General features: G+C 38.7%; 1 protein-coding gene and 1 long non-coding RNA gene across 2 annotated transcripts in view; one reads left to right on the top strand and one right to left on the bottom strand.

Moving 5' to 3' along the window:
• STK32A (serine/threonine kinase 32A) overlaps positions 1-22313 on the top strand; it is a 151981-nt gene extending 129668 nt beyond the window's left edge. Inside the window, 5 exon segments of the mRNA NM_001132142.1 lie at positions 5123-5239; positions 7625-7750; positions 9571-9699; positions 17900-17964; positions 18345-22313. Of these exon segments, the coding sequence (NP_001125614.1) occupies positions 5123-5239; positions 7625-7750; positions 9571-9699; positions 17900-17964; positions 18345-18438 (531 nt within the window). The 3' untranslated portion in view covers positions 18439-22313.
• LOC129059568 (uncharacterized) lies at positions 888-18437 on the bottom strand. Its single transcript, XR_008525545.2, has 4 exons — positions 15457-18437; positions 14373-14446; positions 9597-9801; positions 888-6558 (listed from the first exon to the last, which is right to left on the bottom strand). It is a non-coding gene; the product is annotated as an uncharacterized LOC129059568 (long non-coding RNA).
• Positions 22314-22623: the final 310 nt, after the last annotated feature.

The raw sequence follows: 22623 nt of genomic DNA on the forward strand, positions 1-22623 counted from the left end.
TTTTTTTCAAGTTTCTAAATAAATCCAGTGAAGAAGTAGATACGCTACTCATGATTGTATAGGAAAACAGAGAAGAGAATCATACACTTACTTAAAAGTAGAAACATATCTGCTCTTTCCCACTTCACCCTTAATTTTTTCTCCCCAGCCAATTTACTCACCTTCTGTGGCTGTGCTTCTGTGTTAGCCCCTTGCTAGCTGCTTCTGGGGTTCAGAGCAATTGTGCTCTGCCCTCATCTTTTATGACACACCTAGCAAAACAGAAGCAGAGGAGCGAGTTGAAATAAACAAATGACTACCTGTTATTCTTCAAACATGCCTAGGATTGGATTTAACTATCACCTATCTAAAAGAAGTATTCTCGCCTGCCTGGAAAGAATTTTGCTAAGAAAATTGTTTCTCTTCTTCCCATATTATTTTACCTCTATGGTAGTTCCCTGTGATCTGATATGTCAACTTGGACAAATTCATTTTTCTAAAGCACAGATATGACCTTTTTTGTTAAGAAAAAGAAAGTACTGTTGCTCCCCAGTGCTACACACACACACACACACACACACACACACACACACACCCTTCACAAGCCTTATCTGCACCCCCGCCTACTCCCCACAACAAACTTCAGATGTCTTAGCTTGGTATTCTTCGGAATTAGGTCAACGTTTCAGATTTTGCTTCCATTTGTATGTTTCTGACCCTTCATGAACTGATTTTGGCCTCTTAGAACTTCTTCCTCTTCTCAAAGCATCTCCTGGATTTTTTAACCTCTTGTTCCTTTGCCTATAAAGATAGTTTCCAAGGCAAACCTTGGTCTTCTTTAAAAATCACTCTGCATAAGGTTTGAAATCACTAAATGAAGTTTTAATAAAGGATATATCTTCATTGCAGGGCTTTTCAAAATCTTTATAGCCAAGTATTTTGGTCATTTCTAAGAAAGGACACACTATTAAACTATTCCAGTTCGTGTTGGGGAGGTTTTTCTAGATCTCTTTATATTCAAATTCTATTCATACTTTATCACCTATGACAAAATAGCACTTTCTCTAAAGAAACATTCTCTGACCTTCTTATCTAAAGTGATCCGAATCTCTTTCAAACGTTTATTTACTTTATGTATCCTGTGAATCTTCGGAATCTAAGCTTATTAGAAAATATAGAAAACCATGAAAATGAAAGCAAAAATCAGCTATAGTCTCTAAGGCAAAGAACATTTTCAATTAAGAAATTAAACTCCCTTTGACTTTTAAGCCCCATCTTAGCAGTTTGTCTCATTCACTTCCAACTTGTTTCTGTCCTCATAAGGATACTCTATCTTCAGATAGATAGATATAGATAGATGTGTTGTTTTAGCAAAAATAGAATTACGTTTTACCCTGTTGAGCCTTTTTTTTTTCATTTCATAAGATAAAATGTACAGCTTTCTAGATCAGAACACCTAAATCTATTTTCTTTTTAAGGATTAAATCTATAGGCATATCAATTTTTATTTTTTATCTCTTGTATATTATTAGGTTGTTAATTCATTAAAGGTAAAGTATGTATCTTATATAGGTTAGTATTATTCACAGTATTTAACTTTTTTTTTTTTTTCTCGAGAGAGTCTTGCTCTGTCCCCCAGGCTGGAGTGCAATGGCCCAATCTCGGCTCACTGCAACCACCCCCTCCTCTGTCCAATCAACCCTCCCGCCTGAGCCTCCCAAGTAGCTGGGACTACAGGCACATGCCACCATGCCTGGACATTTTTTGTATTTTCTGTAGAGGTGGGGTCTTACCATGTTGCCCAGGCTGGTCTTGAACTCCTGGGCTCAAGCAATCCACCTGCCTTGGCCCTGCAAAGCGGTAGGATTACAGGCGTGAGCCGCCGCACCTGGTCACAATATTTAACTTTTAATAGGTATATAATACATGGTTATTTTCACTCACGTCCATGTGAAGAGACCACCAAACAGGCTTTGTGTGAGCAACAAGGCTATTTCACCTGGGTGCAGGCGGGCTGAGTCCGAAAAGAGAATCAGCGAAGGGAGATAGGGGTGGGGCCGTTTTATAAGATTTTGGTAGGTAAAGGAAAAAGGGGGACTGTTCTCTGGCAGGCAGGGGTGAGGATCACAAGGTGCTCAGCGGGGGAACTTTTGAGCCAGGATGAGCCAGGAGAAGGAATTTCACAAGGTAATGTCATCAGTTAAGGCAGGAACCAGCCATCTGGATATGTATGTGCAGGTCACAGGGGATATGACGGCTTAGCTTGGGCTCATAGGCCTGACAGTTATTGAATGAATGGAGGAACAAATCACTACAAATCACTTAGACACCTTCTAGGAAAAAATGACCAACTAGGCTACCTGCAATTATGTTTCAAAATATAGCTTATCTGAATAAAAGGAAGTAACATTTAATTACAAGCATCAATACAACTCAACCACAGAGGAAGGGTGCTAAACAATTTCCTCCATACGTACAAATTTTTATTTACAGAAAAGTATATGTCTTAATGAGAAAATGTGCTCGAAAACATTCTCATCATTTCTGAGTTTGGTTTCAGTCTTAATGAATGTGTCCCTTAACTATTAATCTGCTTTGTCATCTCTCTAACTCCCTACTATCTCATTGCCGTTGCAAAGGCAAAGGTCCACATCTTTTATAGTTTCATATTATCCAAAAGTGTTAACTTAGGATAGATGTGTACATAGTTTTGTACTCATTGTACATGCTTAGCTGCAATTCTTTTGCCTTTGCACTTCTGAAATACAACTATATTCACAACACATCATTTGTTCCCATATAACATTTCACCTTTTCCACTTTGTTTATTCTCTATATGCTCACTGTTAGTTTAGATGCTGCCTTAGGCTTGTATGATATATACTGTGACTGCATACTGTAATTTTTCTCTATAGCATGTATCCCATTTATTTAAGTGTGTGTGTGTGTGTGTGTATACAGTCTATATAATAAATTTACATGCTTCCTTAAGTAGACTCTAAGCCCCACCAACATAGAAACCATATGTGTCTTGTTGTTCATTGTACCCTCAATGCCTAAGAAAGGTGCTGGAACATGGCAGGCATTCAAAAAATAATTGGTAAATACATAAATATACAATTCTGGTAGTTGATTAATTCAAATTAATTTTAAAATTTAGAACTGTAAAAGTAAATTAAAAAATAAGATAAAGACAATGTGATTTATTTTTTAATAAATCAACAGGTCATGGAGATTTTAAAAATTAAATTCAGTCATATGGCCTTGTAAAGTAACTAGAGAAAAATGTACACACTTAAGCCAGCTGCTGTGGCATTCATCAGTTAATTCATTTGTTTATAAAATCATTTTATTTTCTAGGTGGCCCAGAAACAGTAGGTTGAGAAGCAGCAATGAATTAAAATCAAGAAGAAACATAGAAAAAATAAAAAACACATGTGCATACACATATAAGCCTAGAAGCTTGAGTATACTAAGCCTAATCTGATTCTTAATGATAAACATGGTCTGAATCATATGGAGTAACCTAACCCTTTGGCTACTAAATTATCAATAAACATTGATAATGGTGATAAAGCATCTAGCACTCCTTTATTGATATTGAGTTAATGAGTTATTTCTACTATATAATTACCAGGACATATGATTTAGCTATGGTCCTTTATTTAGTGTTCAGGGGGAAAATATGGCAGTTGTTTTTAGATCTTACTTAAAAAGAAAAAAATGTTTGAATTAATCTCCCTTTCAAGGGCCACCTCCTGGCACTTCATGGTTCCATGAATAACTGACATTGACTTGCCATGTGTAAAATTAAGCTTTTCTTCCCATCACTTTTCTTGAGGACTCATTTTGCTGTTCACTATTCATTCACATTTACATATGCCCATTTTTACCTTTGTGTCAATAACGATAAAAATCTCTCTCTTATATTGTGTCTAATACTATTAGCCACTCACTCTGTTGAGAAATTTACACATATTACCTCCTTTAATTTTTCCAGCAATCTCATGAGATAGCTCATTTTACAGATGAAGTAACAAGCTCAGAAATTGAGTGGAGAAGTTTAGCACCAAATCCTTTTAACCTCAAACACTTGATTATTTTATATTACCTCTTAACACTGATTTACTACAGGGAAAAACTTAAACCCTTTCATTTCCCCCAATTTAGGTCATCCATCAACAGTCATTTATTAAATATCTTAAAAGGGCCAGGCATGTGATCAATGTGTATATCCATATTAACTGTGCTATGGCTAGTTAATCGAATATGGGAATTTTGTTCATTAAATAAGCATGTACTGTGCACCTACTGAATGCTTGGTCTCATGAACAAGAATGGTATAATCTCTGGCTGTGAGTAGCTTACAGTTCACATAAGAGACATGAAATTTCAGTGTTGGTGAGTCCCCTACAAAATAATATAGATAAAGGCTGTCCTCTAGTGTAAAGCTGTGAAAACTACAGCTAATCCACAGTTTTCTTTTGTTTAATTTCTTTTCTTTTTAAATTACTTTTCTTCAAAGTTAAAACTGTAGAAGAACCTGGTTCTTCCCCTGAAAAATTTTTTTAAAAGCTTCTGCCTCATCACAAAATTCTCATCCCTGCCATACTCTGTGGAACCAGGGACTCATAGCATTTGTGGGACTGGAGTTGATGTTTTCTGAGCAGTTTTCTGTCCTGAGCTTCCTCATTATGTTGCAGTGAAGGGGATGGTATGGTAAAATTCTGGATTTACTTGCAATCAACCCTTACATAATAATTTTTTAGACTTCCATTTATTGAGGACTTGTCCAGTATTTCATGTTAATACTTATATAATACCTTATAAAACAATTTCAAATCAGCATCTCAGAGGCTGATTCAGCCCACTTGAATGTTTTGTTTGGCTCAGTGGATTGTTCAACTTTAAAATTTATGATATTTTACAAGCAACCATAAGTTTCTAGCGGCTCTTTAAGAAAAAGTAGGGGGTCTGGCAACACAGGACCACCTACACGTATGGCAATGCAAGAGTCAGCTGGACAGGGTTAGAAATTGATATAGATATTTTATCGGTTGGAAGTTTAGCTTGGAAACATTTGGAAAATTTTTTTTCTTTTGTCCTATACAAATGAAGACTTTTACTTCTTTTCTCCCTTAAGAGACCATATCATATTCGCTCCAGTACTTCCAGCAAGGAAATTGTACACACTTTTGAGACGACTGTTGTAACTTACCCTTCTGCCTGGTCACAGGAAATGGTGTCACTTCTTAAAAAGGTAAGAAGGAAGACTGCATGTCCAAGGGAAGTAACAAAAGGAAGCAGGCTCTCTGGTTTAAGTTTAGAAGTTAGTATAGAATATTGGGGACAGTCATGATAATATACATTTCTAGAGTGTATTTGCTAGCTGTTAGCTTTCAAATACATGGCTTCATTAACTCAACTCAGATTCCCCTTGGATGTCCCAAAGCCATCTTAAACTCAAAGGACTTCTTTATCTTTGTCTTTCCCGAATATCTTCTCAGGAAATTCTCTCAGTGACTGGCTTCTCTATCCAAATCCACTTATGCCAGCCAGAAACCAGGACTCATTTGTCATCTGCGTATTCATCACCAGGTTCTGAAATTTTATATTTTAAGTATTAAAATATTTCATTTCTCTCTGTCCTCACTACTATTTCCCTGATCCAACTGCCATCAGTCTAGCCTTATAACGGGTTTGTCCACATACACTTTTACCACTCCATTCTATTCCCCATTCAGTCCCACAGTGGTCTGTTAAAGCACAGTCCAGGATATTTTCCTTGTTCTTAGAATACAGATTAAAATAATTTTATGGTACAAAAGTTCAAAATACCTCTCAAGCCTTGTTTTGGACTTTTGGACTTTTATCCCCCCTTTGACTACACATAAACTGCTTTGGCCTTTTTCTTCTTCTTTTCTTTCTTTTCCACTTCTTCACTTTTACATACCAGTCTTCCTCTCACCACAGGGCCTTCGCACATGCCAGTGTGCACTATTCCTGGAACAGTGCCTCCAATCCTAGTTCCTCTAGTTCCTCCTTGAGAGCAGTACTACTCAATATGGTTCACTGGTTCTAGTCCATGAATTTTTTCTGCAGGTCTATTATAAGTAAAGAACTTGAGAGAAGCATGTAGAAACTTTTATAGCAATTGGACACTGCTGTAGCATCTAAACACATGATCAGTGGACTTGTCTTATTGAAGAGGGTCCAAGCTTGTTTGACAGTTGTTGAACTCAAGTCACAAGGTGTCTATGTGGGGTGCTGCATACTGGCAATGCATAATAAGACCACATACTGATTTTAGTGGATTGGAAATTGAACAGACAAAAACAAACAAAAATAACTGACCCTTCTGCATAGTTTGGGAAGCACAGCTTTAGCTCTTAGCTCAAATATCACCTTCTTGGTGTAAGTTCACATAACACTATCTTTCCTTCATAGCATTTTTCAGTTTAAAATTATACCCAGCATTTGTGTGATCCTTGGTTACGTACCATTTTCCTCTTAGCTTCATGAGGGTAGGGACCATGTCTGACGTGTGTACCATGGTATTCTCAGCATCTAACACAAAGCCTGAGAAGTGAAATTTGACAAGTATTCAAATAAATGAGGTCCACAGCTTTCATCAGATTTTCAAGGTACCCATGTTCATCAAACAGATGAAGAACAGTTATAGCAGGAGGTCAAAAGTGTATATTGAGTGATGATACAAAACAAGAATGAGGGGCCCAAGAGGAATGGGCTTGGCTTTTTTTTTTTTTTTTTTTTTGAGGAGAAAATTGCACCAGTTGTGGCTGGTAATGGAAAATAGCTTTAGTGGCTAAGGAGTCATCATTTGTGTCTCTTGTTTTTGGAGTCAAGTTCCTTATTTTGGAATAGGGACATTGCATCAGTAATGTCAAAGACATAGAATGGGGGATCATTTTCCATAAGCAAATTCTGCTTAGTTCCAAGACAGCCCTGCTTCACTCCACAAATTACACCCTGAGGTTGCGTGGTTGTCATCTTCAGAAGCATTCTCAAGTGGGACTGACAATGCCTATTTGAGCCACACAATTGCTGTGATGTTGGCTCAGGAATGGTTAAGGGGGCAAAAATCTTTTATCTCAATTAGTAAAATCTAGAACTATAACAGTTACTTTAGTTACACCTTATCTATGCCACCCCCAGTGTATTTTAATTAGTTGTAAAAACAGCTAAAATTCTTAGTAGGAAATGAGTTCCACTTGTGAAATGTATCAACATTTGTCACCATAGGTTTTCTACTAGGCACTTTGTATAAATAGCCTCCCACTAATCCTGATTGCAATCGTATGAAATACATTATTACCACTTTTTTTTAAACACATGGGTAAACTAAGATTTAGAGAACAAATTTGCCTTTAGTAAGTAGAGGAGTCAAGAATCAAAGATACATTTGACTTAGTAGGACAAGCCATTTTTACTCATCACATTGCAGAATCCTACATACTGTTCATTCTAATAATGTATGATCTACGTTGTTTATGGGATTAGGGATAGGGGACACTGTCTTTTTTCCTTCAGTTCTACAGTTGAAAACATTTAGAGGGAATTTGTAAGATTTTTTTTTGTCCTCCTATCCTTTCTTATGGCCTTGATGTTTGTATTTTATTGGCAGCTACTCGAACCTAATCCAGACCAACGATTTTCTCAGTTATCTGATGTCCAGAACTTCCCGTATATGAATGATATAAACTGGGATGCAGTTTTTCAGAAGAGGCTCATTCCAGGTTTCATTCCTAATGTGAGTCAATCCTAACAAACCCAAATAACTCCCATTCAGTGCGCATTACCCGGTGTGCCAGATTCACACATTGTCTCATTAGATAATCACACCAGTGTTGTTAAGAGAGCCCCAATTCCCATTTTACAGATGACAGAATTGAGACACACACAGGGTAAGTTTGTCACCAAAGGTCACAAAGCTAGCAAGTAGTCAAGTTGGGATTCTAATCCAGGTATATTTGCAACTGAAGTTCTAGCTTTTAACCACTTTTTATGGTATGTTTTTATTGAAAGGAAGTCCTAGTTCTTCAAATAGTCATTTTCATTAATCTGCTGTTGTTTTTTTTTTTAAGTTTTCTTTGATTCTAAAGATGCAGAAGTTTGTGTCCCTAGAGATCTGAGTCAAAGAATTGAAAATTGCTGGAGTTGGGGTGAGGAATTTATTTTACCATTTGCCCCTCGTCCTTTGTTTGTTCTATCTCAGGGATTTATATTTGTAAGGACTGATAACCAAAGACACATAATTCCCATTGGATGGATAGCCAAACCAATGGACTTCTGTGGTCTACTGCATTATGCTGGTAAGAGCCAGAGTCCAGAAGCTTAGGCCAAAGGTCCCAAGTGAGGCCTCTAGCTCCTTCTCTCTGCCTAGAACTGAAATTATATGTTCAGTTGTAGGTACATTGGGCAGAATAAGAGGCTTCTAAAGGGGACTGTAGAACCAGTTCAGTTTTCTGTTTTGGCTGTCATGGCAGCTCAGGCCTGCAATCTCAGCACTTTAGGAGGCCAACGCAGGAGGATCAGGGGTTCGAGATCAGCCTTGGCAACATGGCAAGACCATGTCTCTACAAAAAAAAGAAAAAAAAATTAGCCAGGTGTGGTGGTACTTGGGTGTAGTCTCAGCTACCTAGGAGGCTGAGGTAGAAAGATCACTTAAGCCCAGGAGTTTGAGGCTGCATGAGCAGTGATTGTGCCGCTGCATGAGCAGTGATTGTGCCACTGCACTCTAGCCTGGGTAACAGAGTGAGACCCTGTCTCAAAAAAAAAAAAATTACTCAAGTCCAAATGAGGCATTTGCTGTGGGAATGTGATAGTGTGATCCTTCATGTACACACAGCAGGAGGCATGCTCCAATGAGAGGGTAAGAAGAAAGTACAAAGTGAGAGAAAGGAGAAACCAGTGTAGTGGAATTGTACCTTGTGGAGCAACAGGAGGTTAGGTCTGAGTTCCTACCTCTCTGCTTTGCAGGGTCCAGCAGGGGCAACTTGTACCATAATTGACACATGACACAATGAAGGTCTAGGCACCCCCAACTCTTGCTTCCCCCTCCTTCTATGTGTTGCGTCCCTGCAATTAGCCATCAACGCTGGCTCAAAAGAAGTTCTACGTTATGCTTCTCTGACTTTAGTGTGAATCGGAATCATCTGGGAAGCTTATTAAAGTGGAAGTTCTTAGACCTCACATTCTGAAATCCTGATTTGGGAAGTCTGGTTGGAGAACTGGGAAGCTGAGCAAGCAACTTAGGTGATTCTGAGTTACATGATTATTAGAGCACACTTTGGGAAACATAACCCAAAAAATTATTTTCCACTTTAGAAAAATAATTGTAAGTTGGCTTTTGTTTTTACTCATTGAGGCCTAATTGAGAGTTTAGAAAAATAAACAAAGAATATGAAAAACAATGCTGGCAATAAATAATGTAAAACTTAGAGTGGGAATCCCAGTGTATTATTCATGGACTGCTCCATTAAGACTAAGTGTTATTTTCCATATTAGGTCTGGTGTGTTTTTCAGAATGATACAGTAATCTGAGGATTGAGCCAACTGTCTTCCTTGCAGAAAGGCAGACTGAATTGTGATCCTACCTTTGAACTCGAGGAAATGATTTTGGAGTCCAAACCTCTTCACAAGAAAAAAAAGCGTCTGGCAAAGAAGGAGAAAGATATGAGGAAATGCGATTCTTCTCAGGTAAGCAGGTCCCCACCAAACTCAGGGTCATGGGTATCCCCATGATGGCTGCAATATCTTCGGGAGCTTCTACTGGGAGGTCATTTCAGCTTCCTGCTTTTGCTGCTTAGTGAAATAGGAGAAGTAGATCAGCCAGGCTTCTAAAAGGGCAGACCAGAGCTGCTCTGAGGATCCTAGCAGCAATGTTTTACTTGTAGGCTTTCCGTCTAGAGTTCTGCCATTAACTTGACTCAGTTATTTCTCTCTTCCAGTTCTCAGTTCAAAATTTACAAATTTCCTGGGAGAGGAACTGTCATTGGCCAAGCTTAGGTCAGGGGATGATTCATAAAATTATGGTAAAGGGGCAGGTTTCAAAGTACACACATGGTTGTTTTGGACCTCACTCCTGCTTTGAGGAGTTTCTGGGAGCAGCCAACCCTAGAGATGATGTCTGTTCTTTGCCACAAGCAGAATTTTATGATATCAAGCCTCACAGAGGAGTGTCTGTTCACAGGAATGATGGAATTCTAATATGGTGGAGCACTATCGCTGGATTTCAGGCTGAGTTAAATTAACTTTGTAACTAAGTATATTATTCTCTGTCCGAGTCAGAGCTCAGATTTCAGTGAAATAACTTGCAAACAGTAGGATTTTATACTCACATGTGGCTCTGTGAATTATAATGATGATGAAGTAATAAACATTTACTTTGCCTCTAAAGGTCATCTATCTATCCACACAACCATTTCCATTCCTCCACCTATCCCTGCCTCCCTCCATCCATTCATTTAGGCTACTTTTATTTAGTACCTATGATCTGCCAGGTCCTATGCTAAACACTGGAGTGAGAAATGATTGAGATATAATTTCTGTACTCAGTGCTGTCCCTTTTCTCAAAGATTGTGTAGTCTTGTGGTAAAGATGGCTCTGCAAACAAATAAGTATCCTCCATCTGCTTAATTTCTCTAGTTGTCAGGGGCTGCTATATATTTCAATGGACAATTAACCAACGTTCACATCTGAGTCCTGTTTGATCACAGAACTGGGCTCTCATCAGATTCCCTTCAGGAAATGTTTTCTAGGACCCTCCAAGGAATGCTTAGCTGTGCTGCTAACCCGTCCTGCATATTGCTTGTCTCTGAACTGTCGTCTTCCCAATGGTCTGTTCTTCATGATCATGTCATAACCAACCCACTTCTCCAGACTTGCTCCTTCCCCTGACCTAGCAGAACTCGGCTCAAGGTGGATACAGGCCTTTCTGATAACAGGACCTAACATGTGATAAAAACCAAGAGATCCTTTTTATTACAAGTTTTTAAAGTTTTAGAAACAACTGAGCAATTTGGGAATAACTTTTGACCATACCTACCATGCTCAACATGATCTGCCCATCTTTCCTGCCACATCCTTGTACTATCCCACTCTGACCCTCACTGAAAACCCTCCAACCTCACAGGCCCTTACTGTCTCACTCTCAAGCACTGAGCCTTTTGTTCTTCTTCAGGGCCTTTGCCCTTGCTCTTACCTGTTCCTAGAGTGCTCTTCCCTTGCATCTTCACATAGGGGGCTTCCTCTCATTCTTTACACCTTAAATGTCACCTTGTCATTTCTGTTGTTGAATTATAGGATGTTTTTTACATATTCTGGATATTGGACCCTTATCAGATATGTGAACTGCAAATAGTTTCTCCCTTACTCATTCTACGAAGCCAGCATTACCCTGATACCAAACTGGACAAAGACATCACAAAGAATGATAATTGCAAACTGACATCTGTTATGAATATAAATGCAAAAATCCTTAACATATTAGTAAGGTGTTCAGTTAGGCTTTTGACTTAAGATGTTTCTTCTTTTTTAATATTGCTGTTTATAGCTATAAAGTTCCTTCTGAGCACTGCCTTCACCCATCCCATAAGTTTTGGGATGTTGTGTTTTGTTTTTAATTCATCTCTAAGTATATTCTGATGTCTCATGTGATTTCTTTTTTTGACTCTTTTTTTAAGAATTTGTTGTTTAATTTCCACATTTTTGTGGATTTTCCAGTTTTCCTTCTGTTATTGATTCCTACCTTCATTCCAATTATTTCAGTCTTTTTAAATTTTTTGAGACCTGTTTTGTGGTTTCCTTCCATGGTTTCCTTTAACTCTGAGCATATTCAAGACAGTTGTTTTAAAATCTCACCCTAGAAAGCTCAATGTTTGAGCTTCCTCAGGACAATTTCTATCTGTTGATTTTAAGTCTTTGAATGGCAATACTTTCCTGTTTCTTTGTGTGCCTTGTGATTTTTTTTCTGTTGCTGTTGAAAACTTGACATTTAAATATTATAATGTGGTAACTCTGGAAATCAGGTTCCTCCTTTCTTCATGGTTTGCTATTTTTTGATTGTTGAAGGCTGTAGTTATCCATTGTTTAGCAACTTCTCCAAACAATGTTTGCAGAGATTGTCTTCTTTGTTGTGTCATCACTGAAGTCTCTGTTACTTTAGCCTGTGCTCAGCTAATGTTTTGACTGAGATTTAGCACCAAGAGCATTTTTAAGTTGTTTTTCTTTTCTTAATTTAGTGTTCACTTGGTTCCAGTAAACCTTTGAGTGCTTTCCGGAGTTTTGACAAAGTTGGTTTTGACAGTATCTGCTTGTTTTTTTGATGTTTCTGTTGAGAGATGGGGCTTGGAACTGCTTACATCAGCATTTTTCTCTAGATTCTTCTAATCTTGTACCCCAGATTCAAAAATAAAAGGTATTTTGCTTCAAAACAAGAATAGTCTTTCTTCCAAGAAGAATCAGAAAGATTATGAACTATTTATCTGATTCTTCACTCTGTTTTCACTCTTTTACATTAAGGCTTTTAAAACGTGAGAGTCAATCTTACCTTATCATATTATTAACATGCTCGTTCATTCATTCATTCATTTATTCAGGTGACTGTAAAGTTCCTGCTATGTTAGGAAATGTTTCTGACTAGGTGGTCAATGCTATGGTTAGATACACAAAGTACTCTGGGAATTGCTCACTGGACCTGAGTGAAGGGTTAGGATAGGCTTTCCAGAGGAGGCAACATTTGATCTGGTTCCTCCAGATTGAGCAGAGGTAGGTGAGCATACACGAAAGGACAAGAGCATTTCAAGGCTAGCACATCTCAGGGCACAGGTAGATCTTAATGTTACAGAGGAAATAAAATGACAGGTGGTTTCCGATCATAGGAATTACCCATGCTGTGTTAAAAACGCTCATGACATTACTCATCCTCCTGCCTTTAATCTTATCTAGAGCCATACACTGAAGGCACTCCTTCAGCCAAATCTAACCAGAACATACACCATATCAATATCATGTTAGCTATAGCTTAGCCCCATTTATGCCCCACTGTGTGTAGCTCAGAGTTACCTTGTTACTCTAGAGCCAAATTCATCACTGTTTAGGTACCACGTTAGAAAAGAGTCAAGTGTTGGCAAGGGAATTCCAATCAAGCCACAAGCCTGGAAAAGGAGCTCTCTATTCTGAGCTCTCTGAGTTCTCTATTCTGTTTAACTGGTCTGTGTGTCTGTTGTTGTACCAGTACCATGCTGTTTTGGTTACTGTAGCTTTGTAGTATAGTTTGAAGTCAGGTAGTGTAGTAGCATAATAATGCCTCCAGTCTTTTTTTTTTTTTTTTTTTTTTTTTGCTTAGGATTGTCTTGACTATTTGAGCTCTTATTTGGTTCCATATACATTTGAAAATAGTTTTTTTTCCTAATTCTGTGAAGAATGCCAATGGTCATTTAATGGGAATAGCATTGAATCTATAAATTACTTTGGGCAGTATGGCCATTTTCATGATATTGATTCTATCTGGGAACCTGGAATGTATTTCCATTTGTTTGTGTCCTCTCTCTTTTCCTTGAGCAGTGGTTTGTATTTCTCCTTGAAGAGGTCCTTCATTTCCCTTGTTAGCTATATTCCTAGGTGTTTTATTGTTTTCGTAGCAGTTGTGAATGGGAGTTCATTCATGATTTGTCTCTCTGCTTGCCTGTTGTTGGTGTATAGGAATGCCAGCAATCTTTGCACATTGATTTTATATCCTGGGTTTCAGTATTTTAAAAACTTACTTCAGGTGATTCTATGTGTGCAACCATGGTTGAGATATACTGTTATAGAATCTAGGATGTGATAAACTAGAGGAACATAACTAAAGTTTTGCATTTTTCCCATGTCTCAGTTTCCTCATTTATAGATGGATTTGGCATGTGTACCAACTTCATAGGCTTGTTCTGAGTAAATTAGTGCATGTAAAGTGCTCCACAGAATGTTAGCTGTTGTGATGCTTTACTTTCCATTGCACTTCCTGACTCCTAGCCTTTCTTTTCCTTGGCTCTTTTTATGCTCATGTCAGATGCCTCTGTTGTTTCTTTCCCTCCAGAATATCCTTCACTTTATCTTGCTCTGCTCAATATCTTTAAAGTATAGAATCAACAGACTGCCATGCCACCCAGTCTGTCTGAGAGTTGAGGCAAATTCCCTAAGTCCTCTTGTTCTCATTCTGAGATTTCCACCTGCTCTAACCCCTTCCAATATTTCAGATGCCATCTCCAGCTATGATAGTTTTATCACTGTTTGCTCTGCTCATCCTTGATATGTGAGTCCTAAGATTTTAAGCGATCATTTCCCTTCTAAGTCATGTATGACCCATTAGTCTCTCCATTCTCTTTTCTTACCCCTCATTTCATATTCTCTTTATGGCTATTCCTGTTGATGTATCCATTTGGCCACACTTCTTAAACTTCTCCACCTAAAGCAGAGAAAAAAGAACATGTTGAACATGAACCCTTTAAGGGTAATGGGGTCTGAAGTGTCACACTAAAAGGTCATCTGCAAGTATGTATTTCATATCTTTGTTTAAATAAAATAGTTACATAGTAGAGGAAAAAAATCCATGTGGATTTTGCATTTCACTCAATTATAACTTTGATTTTTAATGCTAAAAATTATTTTTCCTAAAATTTTGGGGTAAAAGTGTTGCTCCAAAGAGCTTTTATCAGATTATGTTTATCCTGTAGCTGCCTGTCCCCTGTGACTGATACTGGAAACACTCAGGATTACAAATGCCTCCGTTTGCAAAATGAGAGTGAAATACAACAGAACTGTGTCTTCTCCTTTGTCTTGTTCCCCATCCCTCTTCTGTGCTTTGTATTGTTTCCTCTCCTGTCACCTAAACGGGCACTCTGAAAGAAAACTCTCCAGTACTGGAGAACTCAGCATATTCTAATTCCTAGGTTAAAAAAAAAATAAATGACTGAGTGATTTTTTTTAAAGAATATTTTTCATCAGAAGAAATTTGGAAGTATTTTATTGCAGAGTTTTAAAACATTTGATCTGGGTCTAATTCTGTCCTGGGACTGGTAATCATCTTTTTTTGAGGCTAAATTTTCTCATTTTGATGAAAAAGTCATCAATAGATGTTGAAAGCTGGACAGTGCAGTGTCAAAGCAAATGCTTTGCATGTCTGCAAGAAAGTCACAAATAAAGAAGGCTCTGCTGACTAGAAGAGAAAGATACTTAATCAACTCCAATACATTGTTGAGGGAACAGTCTATCAGGATTCAGTATGGAGAGATGTTTTTAGGCTATTCACAAAATCCCGGTAGAACCTCCAAGCTAAATTTACAATAATACTAGCTTTTAGATTAATTGTTGTTTTTAAAATATGTATTAGCCTCTTATGTAGAAAACAAAAAGGAGTTACAAACTATTGTTACAATAATCTTGGCTTTTGTGATTGTTCAACGTATTTACACTTACTGAGAGCTTTATTTCTCCATATAGTTTCAAGTTACTGTCTCATGTCCTTCCATTTCACCTTGCAGGACTCCCTTGAGCATTTCTTACAGGGAAGTTCTAGTGGTAATAAACTCCCTCCACTTTTATCTGGAAACATCTTAGTTTCTCTCTCACTTGTCAAGAACAGTTCTGCCAGATAGAGGATCCTTGGTTGATAGGTTTTTTTCTTTTAGCACTTTGAATATATCAGCCCACTGCCTTCTGGCCTCCAAAGTTTCTGATAAGAAATCTGCCCATCATCTTATGATGTACTTGACAAATTTTTTCTCTCTTGCTGCTTTCAAGATTCTCTCCTTGTCTTTGGCTTTAGAAAGTTTGCTTATATTGGCTGAACATGGTGGCTTACACCTGTAATCCCAGCACTTTGGGAGGCTGAGGCAGGCGGATCACTTGAGGCCAGGAGTTCGAGATCAGCCTGGCCAACATGATGAAACCCTGCCTCTACTTAAAATTCAAAAATTAGCTAGGTGTAGTGGTGCACACCTGTAATCCCAGCTACTTGGGCAGCTGAGGCAAGAGAATCTCTTGAATCCAAGAGGAGGAGGTTGCAGTGAGCTGAGAGCATGCCACTTCACTCCAGTCTGGGCAACAGGGCAAAAGTCTGTCAGAAAAAAAAAGGAAAGTTTGATTATATTATGTGTCAATGTGGGTCTTTTTGAATTCATCTTACTTGGGATGCACTGTGCCTTTTTGGATTTGGGGGCTCATGCCTTTCAGCTATGATTTCTTTAAGTATTCTGTTTTCCTTTTTCTCTCTCTTCTCCTTCTGGGACTTCCACAGTATGTACACTGGTTTGCTTGATGGTGTTCCATACATTCTGTAGGCTAGGGATGTCCAATCTTTTGGCTTCCCTGGGCCACGTTGGAAGAAGAGGAATTGTCTTAGGCCACACATAAAATACACTAACACTAATGATAGCTGATGAGCTAAAGAAAAATCACCCTCAAAAAGTCTCCTAATGTTTTAAGAAAGTTTACAAATTTGTGTTGGGCCACATTCAAAGCCATCCTGAGGCACATGTGGCCCATGGGCTGTGGGTTGGACAAGCTTGCTATAGGCTCTGTTCATTATTCTTCAATCTTTTTTCTTTCTGTTCCTCAGACTCAGTAATTTCCACTGTCCTGTCATCAAGTTTGATACTGATTCTTTCCTTGCCTGCTCAGTTTTGCCACTGAAAGAAACCGTGTAGCAAATTTTTAAATTTTAGTTATTGCACTTTTCAGCTCAAGAATTCCTTTTTAGTTTCTTTTTAGGTTTTCTATATTTTTATTAACATTTTAGTTTTGTTTGCACATCATTTTCTTGATTTTCTCTGTATCTTCCTTTAGCTCTTTGAGCATCTTTAAAATAGTTGTTTTGAAGTCTTTAGTAGATCTACTATTAGGTCTTTTTAAGGGATAGGTTTTTTGGTTTATGTTTTTTTACTGTGAATGAGCCATACTTCTCTATTTCCTGGCATGCCTTGTTATTTTTTGTATTGGACACTTGAATCTAATAATGTGATAAATCTAGGAAAATCAGATTTCTCCTATCCCCACAGTTTGCTGTTTTTTGTTATTGTTTTTATTTTTATTTTTTATTATTGTTGTAAGCTGTCTCCATGCCAAGGATCAGCTGAGGTGTAAACATAAGATCTTCTTAGGTCTTTTCTGAGCCTGCACCTTTCCCTGGGCATGTGCAGTCACTTTCTAATTTTCCCTACAGATGCAGTTGTTTTTGAATGTCCCAGCCTTTCACGTGTGGCTCCCAAAAGGAGGAAAGGAGAAAAATGAAGGGGGCGAAAAGGTGCTGGCCCTTTAATTCTCCCAGAAGTCAGTTCAACCTGAGGGAGAGTGGCTGGCAACATTGTGGGGGAGGTGCAACAACAATGGCCATCAAGCATTTTGTTCGCACCTCTGTGATCAGAAGCAGCAGTGTTGGAAGCACAGATCCTCAGAATTTGGAGAACACGGTTCTTGCTTTCCATCCTGACTCTCACAGGCTGTGTGCAAACTGCTCCGGAACATGTGTGTGCTCAGCTCCCTCCCATGGGGCTGGAGGATGAGGGATGGGTAGCTGCTGCTGTGCTAAGAGCTTAAGTTGGTCATAATTAACTGCGCTTTGCCACCCAAGCCTTCCCTGAAAGTTGCAAGCTTTCAATAGACTCCAGAGTTCTAAAATAGTGACATTAGACAGATTCTGCCAGTGCAATCGCTGTCTAGGAGAGGAGACAGATTCCTAGTGTTTCCTGTTTTGCCAGCTTCCCGGAATCTTCTTCACATAGCATCCGTTTTGAAGATACTATTTACTTCTCAATTTGGGGCTATTCATTGAGTAGACTGTCAACAGGTTATTGGCTGTTTGAAGATCCTCATTTGTCTGCTAACTATACCTCTATTTTTTTTTTCTACATTCACCTGGAAGACATGTCTTCTTCAAGAGCACCTTGACTCTGTCCAGAAGGAGTTCATAATTTTCAACAGAGAAAAGTAAGTAATTCCTGGGAGAACAACAGCTCCGGAAATGGTGGCATGTTTCAGCCAGACTTTACTTGCAGAGAAAATATATTTTTAACATTTTAAAAATTATTTTCTAATTGGGAAAATGATGCAATCTATTATAGAAAATGTAGAAACCTTTTTTGTAAGGTATTTAACATTTTTTAATTGACAAATTAGCCTAGCATCAAGTTTTTGTTTGTGAGAAGGGAAGAGGAATTCGGATTTAAACACTTAAAAATCAAAGCCTTTTAAAAGATTTCCTTGGCTCATGTTTATTTATAAATTATTGGGTTTAATATTATTTCAAAAGCTTAAACCTTTCATTTTCTTTTTCAAAGAATAAAACATCTTTTTTTTTTCTTTTTAAGAGTAAAAAGGGACTTTAACAAAAGACAACCAAATCTAGCCTTGGAACAAACCAAAGACCCACAAGATGAGGATGGTCAGAATAACAACTTGTAAAGGCCTCATGTCTTCTTCTTGGGACAATCTCATGCCAGAAACTTCTAATTACATATGTCAAGAAAAGCTGACAGTAGTTCTTGCCACTCCACACATCATGACTTAGAAAATGTGAATGAATATCTTTCAAAAAAGGCAGCACAACACAGTGAAGGGTCCTGGGCCTGAGCTCCTGGGATGTTGTTTCACATCAATCAACTGTGTGATCTAGAGCAAGTCACTTAGCCACTTTCTGTGCTTTACTTTATTTATCTAAAATGAGAGGGTTATACTAGATGAGCCACACCCTGCCTTTTTAGTACTATAGTTGTTATTCTAAACCGCCTTTATTTTTATTTTAAAATTAATATATGAATATAGATTTATTTTTCCACTCCTAATTACACAGTGACAAATGGACAAATGGACACAGGACTCAGTGAGACTTTTCAGACCTCGAAAGTTTCATAAAGTGGTCAGAATTCCCCAGGCTACTTGGATAAAGATAAGGAATTCTGTCAGGGAGGCAAGAATGGAATCAGATTAAAAGTAACAGAGATGGATGAGGGCCTTCCAGTGATGTGCGTGAATCAGCATTAGATCCGCTTATCTCAGCCAGCACAAGCCTGCCGTGCACACCACTTCCCAGTTCCCTCTTCAACAGTGTGAAGTTGGTAACTTGAAATTGGTAATAATGGGAGCATTTACACCATGGAGACCAGTAAATGCTAGTTTTTTCCCTCCTAACAAGCAAATTGCTAAATATTAGCCCACCACTCTCCTTCCAAGAAGCATGTTCCTTGAGGGCTAATTGTCTTCTGAAGATTAGCAGAGACCTGTATCTGGAGAGGATCAGAAATGAATGTCATCACACTGAAAGTATGTCCACCTTGCAGTTCAGAAAAGTTGCATCTTATATGGGGTTTACTGTCTAAGTTAGAAATGAATTTAGAAGATAGTAAAATTTACCATTGAAAAACCCCTTAAATTACCCATAACATATGGGAAGTATCTTTTCTCAGTGAAGCCCAATGCAGCGTCACCTTTCACTAATGAAACAAGTCATTGCTTTTGTTTTGTTTTGACTTAGTTATTTTTATTTTTGGTCTCATTTTGGCTAATACCAGATGAGCTAAAATGTTGAACAAATTATACTTGTTTTTATAGACTAGAATTACTCTTTTTTTTCTTTTCAGGCAGAGTCTTGCTCTGTCACCCAGGCTGGAGTGCAGTAGCATGATCTCTGCTCACTACAACCTCTGCCTCCCGGGTTCAAGTGATTCTTGTGTCTCAGCCTCCTGAGTGGCTGGGATCGCATGTGTGTGCCACCATGTGTAGCTAATTTTTTGTATTTTTAGCAGAGACAGGATTTTGCTATGCTGGCCAGGTTGGTTTCAAACTCCTGGTCTCAAGTGATCCGCCCACCTTGGCCTCTCAAAGTGCTGGGATTATAGGCGTGAGCCACCGCACCTGGCCTTAGAATTACTCTTAGAACAGTGGAATGCCCACACATCCAAGACAGGCAAGTTCATAGAGACTAAGGGAACAGTGGTATCATGTCTCCCTTCTCCCTTGTGCTTACTACGAGAATGGCAGGCAGAATTGCCTACTTATTTAAAATATCACTGATGTCTCACTCTTTTTCTTTATATTTTATTTATTGATTTGCCACAAAGTTTAATTCACCTAAGTGAGACGTGCATATGATGTAACTCCACTGTACAGATACACAGATCTTTGCAGAACTATTTTTGGCAACCCATATGCCCCTGGGTAGGGTCAAGAAGTGAACAGGCTTGGTGGGGGATTGTTTTCACCTCTTGGCTACTCAGAGTACCTAAACCTGTCCTTACTTATGGAGAGCATGTGTCACACCAAGATGGCAGTAAGCTGGCAACTGGGAAGACCTGACTGATGCCCATTTGGGAAGCCAGGCAAGTGAAAATGGACTGAAGAAACAGAGATGGCTGTCTTTTATGCAGGGCTTTTCCATAAGGAGGTTACACTGGGGCAACCAAGTATGTGTAGAAAGCCAGAGCTAAACTTCAGCTTGGCATTCACAGTTTTCTCCTCACTGAGCTAATAGGCCCAGAGTTTTGGGCAGAGCTGTGAAATAGCGCTTCTCTAAGAGCAACCATATTATTGTTACATAATTAAAAGCTAGCTCTTTTGTTGTTTGTTTGATTCCTTTTCCCTACAGTTCCCACATCATTTGTCTGTGCTATTCTGTTTTTCTCCAAACACTGTAAACTTGAAGCAATTGCCCTGACTCCATTTCAGAGAGGGGGATGTGTTGGAAAGAGCAAGAATAAGAAAGTGACCAGATTCTGCTGCAGTCTGGTAACCCCATGAGTGTCAGGGACTACTTGCATGTTTACTTCTATCCTTCATTTGTTTTGATTCAAGCCTTTGTGTGCTGTGGACTCACCTCCCTAAGTAACCAGGTTCCTGCTCTCACTGTGACCTTGTTTGCATCCTTCCCAAGAAGAGGTTTTGGGAAATTTTCCTGTACTTACACTTACCAAAGAGCCGTGGAACCATTAGGATCTCCACTGTGATGAGAGTTAAGCCATAGTGCCATTTCACACGTATACATTTATGATGGGATGGGAACCCGATACAATCTCTGTAGGCTGAATCCCTAGTTTTATTTCCAGTGAGCTGCTTCTGTGACTGAAGCACCTCTGTGGGCTTTTAGGAACCATGGATGCACAGATGAGAGAGCACAGGCTAAGAGAGTAAGACAGATTTCTAGTGCTAGCCAGGTGAATGACACACAGTGTATTTCAAGTTTGAAAAGCAAAACCATGGTATCTGACAGTGTGGAACAACTGATTGTAATCACCTCCCACCACTGTGCATTTTAAACATGAGAACAAAAACCTTTTCCAAAATTTAAACTTTTCCTAAATCTTTATGGTCATTGCTAGTTGTTGACATCAGATCCTTTGGTTTTATTCTATAACTTGGGCTAAACGTTAATATCCCGCTAGGTGGAACATGTCTCTTCCAGAGTCGTGACAACCGAGGCTCAGAGCTGTGATTTTTAGAAAACAAGATGACTATTAAATCCTTTGGCCTGGTACTCTTGAATCTTTTTCTCCCAGCAGCTTCCCTTGCCTGTATGGAGCATCTGCAAAGTCTGAGCAGGTTTTGAAGTCCAAGAGCATCCCAGCTATAAGGCTCTTGCACTGTGACAGAGCTGCCCACCTCCAGTACACCCTCAGTGACCTCTAGTAGACGGGTAGGGCAGTCAAACCCGGCAACTTATGCCACAACCCTAATTCCAGGAAGTCGTCTGCTAATGGCTAACCCACTGCCATGGTGGCACTGGTTTTGCCTGAGGTCATTGCTAGGGCAGGAATGAACAGCAACCAGCACAGAGCATTGCTAAATTAATTATGGTAATCTAATTAATTAGTGGCTAGGCTTCTTCTGATAGGAAAGTTTTAACCAGAAACCACTAGATGTTCTATTATCATAGCTTTTGTAGATTGGATGGAAGAATAAGTAGGAAGAAAAAGTATTAATGTAGCTACTAGGGACCAGTGTTGCTGCTTGTGGCTGAGGCAGTAATGCTAAGGCTTTAGCTCTTCAAAAGCTAAACGAAAAGGCACGAAAAGCACTGCAAGCTTGTTTCAGTACCCAGTTGTCCCTGTATTGTCTACATAAAATCCTGTTTCCTGCTATCTGTCTGTGATTCCTGTTTATTACAAATTCAGTGTGTCTGACTGATATTAAACACTGATATTAAAATTTCAAACTTCACTTATCTGTGCTGTTGTGAACAGGCAGCTGATCTGGCAGCCCTCGAATGGGAAACAAGTGCTTCTGTTGAGCTGTAGCATATATAATATAAATGTGCCTATGTGTATTAAAATGTCTTCTGTAAACAATGAGCCACTGACCCTTCTTTGTCAGCTGTGTGTGTGTATGTGTGTGTGTGTGTGTAATTGTTTTCTCCAGAGATAGCATTGGGGGTGCCCAAAGTAACCCGTTCTTATGTCTATTTCCTATTGTGAGGAATGTCCCTTACCAGAAATAATATTCTGTAACAGAGATGATGTTCTGCAACTATGGAATGCAGTATAGCTTACCTGACCCACATGTATAAAAACTAAAAATCCTGACCTCTCTAGTAGTCACATCTCAGGGAACATAGCCCAGAATTCCAGTTTCTGCCTTTCACTATGCCCCTAAGTCCAT

The sequence above is a fragment of the Pongo abelii genome, chromosome 4 (genome assembly GCF_028885655.2).
Source record: "Pongo abelii isolate AG06213 chromosome 4, NHGRI_mPonAbe1-v2.0_pri, whole genome shotgun sequence".
In the NCBI taxonomy this organism is placed as follows: domain Eukaryota; kingdom Metazoa; phylum Chordata; class Mammalia; order Primates; family Hominidae; genus Pongo; species Pongo abelii.